At 46.7% G+C, this 10,335-nt stretch overlaps 2 protein-coding genes across 2 annotated transcripts in view; both read right to left on the bottom strand.

The window, feature by feature from the left end:
• The window catches only part of LOC127038372 (cathepsin S-like), a 37,712-nt gene that overhangs the window by 27,328 nt on the left and 49 nt on the right, over positions 1-10,335 (bottom strand). The window lies entirely within an intron of this gene.
• Positions 150-9,630, bottom strand: LOC127038374 (cathepsin S-like). The gene is made up of 7 exons (XM_050930953.1): positions 9,489-9,630; positions 6,892-7,014; positions 5,166-5,315; positions 4,862-5,086; positions 3,440-3,605; positions 982-1,084; positions 150-744 (listed from the first exon to the last, which is right to left on the bottom strand). The coding sequence occupies exons 1-7, from the start codon at positions 9,618-9,620 to the stop codon at positions 645-647; spliced, it is 999 nt and encodes a 332-aa protein (XP_050786910.1). The 5' UTR covers positions 9,621-9,630; the 3' UTR covers positions 150-644.

Genomic DNA, 10,335 nt, shown 5'->3' with positions numbered 1-10,335 from the left:
GGCGGCACACGAGCTGATTTTCAGTGGCACGCACACAGCCCGGGTCCTGGCCACCGGTCCGGGGGCTCTGCATTTTAATTTAATTTTAAATGAAGCTTCTTAAACATTCTAAAAACCTTATTTATTTTACATACAACAACAATAGCTTAGTTATATATTATAGACTTCTAGAAAGAGACCTTCTAAAAACGTTATAATGTATTACTGGCATGCGAAACCTTAAATCAGAGTGACTAAATGAAGACTCGGCACACGACTTCTGAAAGGTTGCCAACTCCTGGACTAGTTATATCCGGGTGACACGGCCTTCACTCCAACACATTTTGAGACAGCAGCAGTGACGATACTTGGCACTGAAATAGCACTTCACATGCGCAAAGCAATGCATAGACATTAATCAATTACAAACACCCCTGCGGGATAGGGAGAGTGAGCTAAAAGTGCCCAAATTCTGGACCAGACCAATCACGAACATTCATCATTTCGACTGCTTATCTCAGATCCATCAGATGGATCTGATGGGAGGATTTTGCCATTAGAGCCCATACATTGTTCTCCAACAGAGCAGCTAGATTACAGCAAGGCTAAGATTAGCAGTTTAACAGACCACTTCTCCAGAGTGCATTCTGAAGCAGAGCATCCCTCTATATTTGTGGATAAAAACCATAGCTGGCAATCCCACATTGGTTTCCTTTGTTCCTGGACATTCGAATGTACCCTTTGTCACCGAACTTTATGCCCCAGCTGTTGGAAAGAGAAATAACACAGAATTAAACATTAAGAGAATAAAACATCCTTCTTTATAGGCAGGGTTCCCCTCCCCCATTTTCACGTTTCGAGCTGTTTAACAAAGTGCATCCAATTCACACTAGTACAGACACATACTTGCACAGCTCTACACAGCTTACTCATGCCGCACGCATATCTCAGGAGCACATTGTTCTATAGATAAATAAGGCTCAGTGATGGATTTTCTTTTACCTGTTTTTCACAAGCCAAAAGTCCTTCCCATCCAGGGTGCCATAGCCAATAACTAGAACTGAATGATTTGGCTCTTCAGTGCAACGTGGATCATCGTAGACTCCTGGAAGGAAAGAACGTGCGATCACATGGGAGGAAAAAAACCCAGCAGGGACTTCTCTGTTCAGTAAAGCTGTTTTGAGCAACAGCACTCACATGGTACCAACATGCCTCCAACCTGGTCTCCTGTAAGGGGGTAAGAATAACAATCCCTCAATTCTTTTTGTCAATAGGTCACAAAGCGGGTCTGTCTCATTATCTCCATTGTGCAGATGGGGACACTGAGGCACAGAGCAGGCAGTGACTTGCCCTGGGAATAGAACCCAGCTGTCCTAAGCCCCAGTGCAGCACACTGTCCACTGGAAAGTTTAATTTCATGGCCTGTACAATCATTGGCTCTCCTACTGAGGCGGCCAACTTGGCTAGTGTAAGGTGGGCACCTCCCCCAACAACTAGATGCAGACCCTCTATAGGCCACCAAAGAGATGTCAACTAGAAAAGGACGTCTGACTGGTACAGCTGAACTACTCCCTAGCAATGAAAGCCTCCATTATCCCATCCGTCCCTTGAGCTATTTCAGTATCCCAACTCCCGTAAACACCAGGAAGGAATCTTCCTCCCACTATGGTCCCCACACAATGTTTCCTTAAAAGCCCCAAATCTAGCCAGGGGAGAATTCCCCCAGAACAGGAACCGAGTCAGACAGCCACAAATTGTCTTAGGAGGCCCCCTTCGGGAAGCTCTGGAGTAGGGGGCATTCCAGCTGGGGTTAGAGTCTACAACAAGTCTGTGAGACGCTGCTCCCAGCGGGTAGCTTGACTTGGGCTGCCATATCTTATGCAACACCCAAGGCTGCCTAAATCATCCCACAAACCGTCTCAACCCCAGAACTGGGCTGAAGGCCATTTTAGAGCAGACCTGAGCTGAGTCTGGTGCAGCATAAAATTAGCCCCACAATGTCTGACGGTGCCATGGGAGCTGGGGATGCTGCCACACCCCCTGGCTTGAAGTGGTTCCCATTATATACAGGGTTTACAGTTTGGTTCAATGACTTTCAGCATCCTCACTGTACAAATTGTTTCAGTGCCTTTGGACAGTGCCCGCTAGGGCGAAGATAAATACAACCCACAAAACACATTTTAAAAAGCACAGGTTAATATAAGCCACGCCCGCTCGGTGGGGCATTCTGTCTCCCTCTGGTGGTGCCTGGGCCACAGAAAGGTTGATGAGCCTGCCACAGCCTTTTCTAAAACAGGTTAGGTCTTTTAGCTCCAGCAAGAAAGGCTCATGAGTTAAGATCCAGGAGTCCCAATCCCTGCTGCCCACCCCAGTGCATTGGCATTACATTAACATGAGTGAAGGGTCCACACTGGGGTGCTATTTTAATAACACCCTGTAAGATACCAGCAGCATTTGAACCTGGGGTCATTAGCCCTTGAATCACCTTTTGAGCTAAAGGAGCATCTCCGGTCATTTGTTGTTATTATTAATCTGTGTTACAGTAGCACCTGCCAACCCCAGACATAGACCAAGCACCATGGCGCTAGGCACTGTACAAACGCAGAACAAAAACATCATCCCTGCCCCAAAGAGCTTCCAGTCTAGGGTATGTGCACACTGCACACTCCTTATGGCAGCGTATAGACTATATACACTCCACACAGGTATAAACAGCAGTGTAGACGGCTTAGAGGAGTAAAGACACACCTGAACCCTTAGGGTATATGCACTACATGGCTCTCCACACGCCCAAGCAGGCCTCTCCCATCTACACTGCTATTTTTAGCAGTGTCATAGGCTGCTACCTCCCTGCTGCTGTGGCCTTTTCCTGCAGTAGGGAACGACTCCAGCAACGGGAGGTAGTGGGGAAAACTTTGACAGCTCCCACTGCCTCCAGTGCCAGAACCTTCCACTGCTGTGCATAGCTACACAGCGCAGTGCGGACACAGCCTGCTTTTCGCTGCTGTGTATAGCTACACTTCCCCTGCACACCACCAGCAGTGGTATGCAGTATAGACATGCCATATGTATAGAAAAAAAGAGATTAGCTTCCAGCAGGACTAGGCTGTTATCCTCTAGCCAGCTGCCAGAGGGGGACATGTAACACACATTGAACCAAGCGGTCACGTGATGGAGCCACTCGCAAAACATGCTTTCACCCGCCTGGGGCTTTTGTTTTATAATTACTGCAATGTATTGAGGGTCCAAAAGATTCCAGGAAATAACAAGAAACAAAAGCCAGGTCTCCATAGGAAGAGCACGATGTGCACGTCTCCTCAGTAACATGCTGCAGAACAAATAGCAACCTCTTCCACATTCCAATTCAAATTTAAAGAGACAGTCCACAGAAAGCAAAGGCATCGCTGCTTCAAACTACATACTGCACTGGGCAGGAGATGTTCTAGCTTAGAGAACGTACCTGACTTATACAGGAAAAACGAAGGCTTTGCCGCATTTATGATGACGGATACAGGTCCAATATTGGCTACGGCATCCTTCAGGGCTGCTTCCTTGGCATACCGGAGCTCAACAAAGTTGGAGCAGGTGGCGGCTCTCGTGGCAGGATTATAATGACACGTTCCAGACTGGCAGGGGCAAAGAGCAGATGAAACAAGGACATTTCAGCCTCTGGTATGAACATCTGACCCACTCACAATATTTTTTTTTATCACCCTTCTATTGCCCTCCATTGTCTGAATCCCTCTCATTTCTTAGACCACTGCTGCTCCCTTTGGGGCATTCCTTCTGCCTCTGGCCATCGAGATCAGAGCTGAGGGACTAATTGATTGTTCAGTTCAGTGACTTACCCGGAAAAATAAAAATTAAAAAGTCTGTTTGTTTCAAATCAAAGCATAATTTTTTTCATTTTTTTTTCACTGAAACGAAAAATAAATAAAAAAATTCATTCTGATCAAATGAAACCTTTTGAATGTCATTTCAGAATGAGCTGTCAAAATGGTTCATGTTGGAAATGCCCAAATGGTGCATTTTGACATTTCCAGGGGGAGGGGGGAAATATGGGATCCTGAGCCTCTACACTCATTTGTAATCCCAGGTTAGGAATTGTCAAACCCTGGATCCCAACCTGGGGCTCCACCGTCTACACTGCGTTATGCAGGGCAGAGTCCAAGCACTGTATCCCACACTTCCTAGCACCCTCACAAAATGTGGCCGCTCCAGCCCTTTGTTCACAGTGCACCATGGGAAATCTTGACTGTCCACCAAACTTGACTGGACAGAGGACAAAAAATGTGGGATTGTGAGACACTTTGGGTGGACTCCCAGAGCATAAATACAGTGGGGCTGCGTCTGTGCTGCAAACCAATAGGGCTTGAACCCCGAGTCCCAGCTTGACCCAGGCTTGCACCTTCCTGCGTCCAAGCCCTCGATTATCTCCATTTCTGTGTAGATGGAAGGGAGATGAGGCTTGAGCCTGAGTTCAAACCCTGTGCTTACATTGCAGTGTAGACATACCCAGTGTTTCCAAGCCCAGGTTTGAGCATCCACACTGCATTGTAAACCTGGGTTTACACTTGCTGGATCCAGATCTCTCAGCCATGCTAACTGCACCATGCAGACTTTCTGACTTCGGTCTGCGGCTTCAGCAGCGTCCATACTGCAAAATGACATGGTTTAGACCCAAGTCACAGCAGGACTTGGACTCTGACCCATTCTCTCAGCAGAGTCCTAGAACCTCGGGCTTGAGTGCTTGCTGATGTGAATCAGACTGATTTGTGTGTGGATGGAAGGGGAGCCTGGGTTCAAACCTGAGTCAGAACCCAGGCTTAGTGTGCAGTGTAGACAGACTCTCTCTGTGTCTGTCTGAAACTTGGATACCCACCTGAGCTGTGTATGGATAGGAAGCATCTGAATCAATGCCGTTATTATCGATGATGTACTGGAAGGCTCTGGGTATATATCCGTCCAGGCAGCCGTAGTTCCCATATGCTTTGGAACAGTCGATTAGGTTCTGTGTGCTGAGAGACACCAGTTTTCCAGTTTTCAGTTTCACCTGAGCTTCTAGGGCACCAACAGCACTGAAAGCCCAGGAGGAGCCACAGAACCCCTGAAAAACCAGAGAGATGCGCTCAGCCACTGCTGTGATGGGCACCCATGTCAGGAGGGGAACAGATTGAGCTTCTCACCTGATACTTCACATCTGTAACACATCCCTTGTCCCTCCAGTCCATGGAGTCAGGCACTTTGCTGCCAGGGCGAGGCCTGTAGGTGGAATTCCGGTCAGATCGGTGGGGAACTTTCACTCCAGTTAATAAAGCAACCACTTCCTCGCTGGTCTAGTTAAAAGAACACACACACCCATTCAGACTGACGTCCCCTTCGATGTACAGACTGGCCCCGAACACTGGGGATATTCAGATACAAACTGTAGCTTAGGTTCAACTCTTGTTCATTGATACAGTGTTTTCCTTTATGCAGTGAAAAATCAGTGAAAAATATGAGCACACCTGAATGCTGGGGATCAGCCCATGCTGTAGCTTTGTTTGGCGGGAACTCTGGATTCTGTGATTCTCCATGTGCTAATCCTCCTCCCCCAGGACATAGCTGGGGATCGAACTCAGGACTAGTGCTGTTGTAAAGTTTTCAGACAAAAATAAATGTTTTTTGTCTGAAATATGCATATTTGGATCGATTGAAACATTGCGTGAACTCACCTTGAATTTGCAAAATTGTTTCAGCTGGGAAAAAAAAATTCAAAACTAGCCCAAATGTTTGGATTCAAAATTCAATTCAGTTCAAGTTTTACTGCCAGTTCATTTATTTCTTTTTTTAAAAGGTAAAACAATCTAGAAAACTAAACTAATCGTGTTGTCCAACCCTAAATGAATTGATTTCATCTTTTTTTCATTTCACCATTGCCATTTCAGGTCCATCTGAAACTAACTTTTGATTGATTGATTTTTCAGCCACTAAACCAAAAAAATCTTTTCTTCACATAGCTCTACCCAGGAGCACCAGCATTGCCAAGTCTCTTGATTTTATTGAAAGTGTCACAATATCTGGTGTTTTCCTTAAAGCACCAATGTGGAGGGGAGGCAGTTGTGAGATTGCACAAGAATTTCAGCATTTTTTTTTTGTTTCCATCTGTGGAGAATTGCAGGAAAACATAACCCTTAAAAGCGCAAAACCCAGAGGCAAATAAAAAGAGCCCCCAGACTTAGACTTTTTTTTAAATCCCAGAATTTTTAACCCCCACATGATTTTAGGCACCTGACTCCTACATTCTGAATGCTTAGCGTTGGCAGTAACAGGATCTGAGGCACAGTCCCCTGCAATTTCAGTTAAAGGAACAACTTTAACCTGCAATGGCCTAGCAGACAAGTTGTGTGTTATTCCACATGTGACATTTCTCATGGGGGTAAGGGAGGGTGGCAGACACAGTAAGGTAGAGAAGCAGGAACCCTGTGGGAATGGAATTCCCACACCTTTGAGCTCACATGCACTGTATGTGCAAGGTCACACTGCTTGGAGGATGCCATTTGACACAGAAACATGCTGGGGGAAGAGGGTCACACCAGCAGCGGGCTAGCAGGGGATGGAGTACCTGCACTTAAAAAATCAGGACTACCCCCCTGATGGCAGATTTCCCACACACACCCCCAACCCAAGTAAGTAGAACAAAGATTTGCACAGCTCTCGGGAGCAGTGATGGGGTAAATTGCTGCTGGAGGACGCACAGGGGCGCTGTAGTTTGTGGGCCGACCTCTGCAGGACTCATCCTGACCCTGGAGTGGCCGGAGCTTATTCTGCCCCTGATTCAGTTACATTCTTTGGTCACGACGCCCCCAGGGAAATACAGATAATTCCCAGATGCCCAGTCACTTGGTCTGTAGCGATATTTTTTTAACTTACCATGTCTGCCAGGTGGTTCATGCCCAGCTCATAGGAATGCAGCCCCAGTGAGTGCTCGAGATTATGCAGCATAACAAGCTTGAGGTTCTTTTCCCAGGTCACGCGCCGTTCCCCTTCCTCTTTCTAGAACCAAAGCACAGCCCCCAGCTTACTATGCAGTATCCCAGAGGAAACCATCTGCAGTATAAATGAGTTATAGTTCCACAGCGCTTTTTTATCCCTCAGGAACCCACAGTATTCTTGCCAGCAAGTTAAAGAAGTATGGGCTGGACGATTGGACTATAAGGTGGATAGAAAGCTGGCTAGATCATCGGGCTCAACGGGTAGTGATCCATGACTCCATGTCTAGTTGGCAGCTGGTATCAAGCAGAATGCCGCAAGGGTCAGTCCTGGGGCTGGTTTTGTTCAATATCTTCATGAATGATCTGGATGATGGCATGGATTGCACCCTCAGCAAGTTTGCTGATGACACTAAACTGGGAGGAGTGGTAGATACACTGGAGGGAAGGGATAGGATACAGAGGGACCTAGACAAATTAAAGGATTTGGCCAAAAGAAATCTGATGAGGTTCAACCAGAACAAGTGCAGAGTCCTGCACTTAGGATGGAAGAATCCCACTCACTGTTACAGACTAGGGACCGAGCGGCTAGGCAGCAGTTCTGCAGAAAAGAACCTAGGGGTTACAGTGGACGAGAAGCAGGGCCACTCAGAGGATTCAGAGGGCCTGGGGCAAATATCCCACCCTCTGGGCGGCCCTGATGAGAACCTGGATATGAGTCAATAGTGTGCCCTTGCTGCCAAAGTGGCTAACGGCATTTTGGGCTGTATAAGTAGGGGCATTGCCAGCAGATAGAGGGACATGATCATTCCCCTCTATTCGACATTGGTGAGGCCTCATCTGGAGTCCTGTGTCCAGTTTTGGGCCCCACACTACAAGGAGGATGTGGAAAAATTGGAAAGAGTCCAGCAGAGGGCAACAAAAATGATTGATGAGGAGAGGCTGAGGGAACTGGGATTGTTTAGTTTGCAGAAGAGAAGAATGAGGCAGAATTTGATAGTTGCTTTCAACTACCTGAAAGGGGATTCCAAAGAGGATGGATCTAGACTGTTCTCAATGGTGGCAGATGACAGAACAAGGAGCAATGGTCTCAAGTTGCAGTGGGGGAGGTTTAGGTTGGATATTAGGAAAAACTTTTTCACTAGGAGGGTGGTGAAGCACTGGAATGGGTTCCCTAGGGAGGTGGTGGAATCTCCTTCCTTAGGAGTTTTTAAGGCCCAGCTTGACGAAGCCCTGGCTGGGATGATTTAGTTGGAGATTGGTCCTGCTTTGAGCAGGGGGTTGGACTAGATACGTCCTGAGGTCCCTTCCAACCCTGATATTCCCTGATTCTATGATACAGACTGGGCAATGGGGGGTCAGGGAAGGAATGAGATAACACTGGGTCAGTATGATCAGCAGTGGTCCCAACGCACCAGGGAGCTATCCAGCAAGTTTTTGTAGGCTTCACAGTACAAAGGAGAGTTTTGAGGAGGGATCTGAAGGTGGGTAATGACTTGAAGGAGCTTTACTGATTGGTCCCAGAGCTCCTCCCAAGCATGCAGGGGGAAAGCAGAAAGGGTCTTGTTTGAAAATGTAACGCTTGGGTGAGCAGTACGGCATTACGCTTTGTCATAGGGGTTTGCAAAAACGTTGCCCGCTCAACACTCACTGAAGCAAAACTTCCTGGGAAATCAAGGGGAGTCTTAAAACATTAAGCATGGCAAGACCGAGTCTTTCCCCAGCCTCAAAATGTGGCCAGTTCTGGGGTGGTGTGCAGCAACTTTTTGACAGCACACAGCAACACTACACAACAGGGTAGGACAAAAAGAGAAGAATCACACTGAATCCAGTTAAATCATATGGGGGAATTATAGCCTGGCAGAATGTAATTGCCACCAGGACAGCGATGACACCTTGTAGCCAAACCAAACAATGTTTTGAAAATGAGTTGAAGATTTTTGGATTTGGGTCAAACGTTTTGTTTCAATTTGCGGCTTTTAAAACCTGTTTATTTCGTTATTGTTAATAGAACGGAGGGAAATGCCAACACAAAATGGCTTTCCAAAAGGAAAGTCAAAACAGTTCATTTATTAAATGCTGAAATGAACCATTTTTTCCCACCCTTCCATCTTATTTTTTTTTTATTTGATCGAAAAAAATTGCCAAAATTGAGCCAAATTCCCCAATTGTTTCTGTCAACCAGAGTCTGTGTTTTTCCACAATAAATAAATAAATAAATAAAATAAGAGTTTTATGAACAATCTCATCTGGCTCTAATATATCCCAAACAAAACACGCTTTAAGAAATCAGCTAAACCCCGGGATGGTTTAGGCAAGTTGGAGGTACATACAGGGCCCAATGTTCATTAAAACTGAATACACTTCTGAAAGCAGAGAGAGCTTTGCAATCTCCAGGAGAAGAGCAGGAGGCTGCGTTCTCAGTGAGAGCTGGCATAGGGCTGGCATGCTAAGATCCCAGATACCTGCTGACCTGAGGGGAGATGGTGACAGAAATCCCCCTCCTCCACTTTAACCCCACAGTTGCACAGAGCCTACCTTGTGGCTGTATTGCTTGCCATAGGTTTTCTTCCAGAGCTCCCAGTGGTTATCCAGCGTCGGGTCTGTGTGTAGATGTGCAGTAGCAGCAGCAGCAAGAGAGGCCAAGAAGATACAAACTAACAGCTTCATTCTGCCCAGCTGGTGGAGAGAAAAAAAAGAGCAGGCTGGTGAAAGATAATATCTGCGTGGTTAAGTCAAGTGTCTCAATTTCCTCCACTCAGTGATGGTGCAAGAGATCTGACACTGACTTGCTGAGATTTCTCCACTCTCGCTGCCACGAGCCAAGTGTCAAGAAGGAAATCCTGATCCTACAGCAGCTCTCACACTGAGCCATCTGGCAGCTTGTACCTTGGGGGCAAGAGGGCAGGGGAAGGGGCTTCCTGGAACCCCATACGACAACAACAGACTTGAAAGGAAAAGAGAGCTGGGTCAATGGATAATATCACCCGGCTACTTCCACAGCTCCTGAACTGGATCTTGGGCCTGGACATGGGCATCAGAGCCTGGGATAAGTGATCCAGCGCGGAGGGAGGGATAGAGCTAGCGAAAGTCAGAGACATTCCCAGCTGGGGTGGGAATTGATGTAGTTTCACTGAGGTCAATGAGTTTGATCCCTAGGTGGCGTAAACGGTGTCACTCCATTGTGGTCACTGGAACGAAGCTGATTTACACCCGCTGAGGATCTGGCCCAGAGAGATGTAGCTGAAGAGGACTTGGATTTTCAAAGGAGACCAATCAAGACTGATACACGTGGGTGTCCACTAATGGAAACTCTCTACAAGCAAAATTCCTCAAATACATTGTTCCAAATACAACAAAGAAAGAGGAAAAAGAAAAAGTCAAA

Source organism: Gopherus flavomarginatus, chromosome 20 (genome assembly GCF_025201925.1).
Source record: "Gopherus flavomarginatus isolate rGopFla2 chromosome 20, rGopFla2.mat.asm, whole genome shotgun sequence".
NCBI classification, from domain to species: Eukaryota; Metazoa; Chordata; order Testudines; family Testudinidae; genus Gopherus; species Gopherus flavomarginatus.
The sequence above is the reverse complement of the archived record's forward strand: the minus strand, read 5'-3'. Positions and strand labels throughout refer to the sequence as shown.

Excerpts from the sequence above, each read along its gene's own strand:
- LOC127038374 (XM_050930953.1), bottom strand. The coding sequence starts at position 9,620 with ATGAAGCTGTTAGTTTGTATCTTCTTGGCCTCTCTTGCTGCTGCTGCT. Across the intron at positions 5,087-5,165 it reads TTACAGATGTGAAGTATCAG|GGGTTCTGTGGCTCCTCCTG; the intron begins GTGAGAAGCTCA and ends CTGGTTTTTCAG. Across the intron at positions 3,606-4,861 it reads CCTATCCATACACAGCTCAG|TCTGGAACGTGTCATTATAA; the intron begins GTGGGTATCCAA and ends TGCCCCTGCCAG.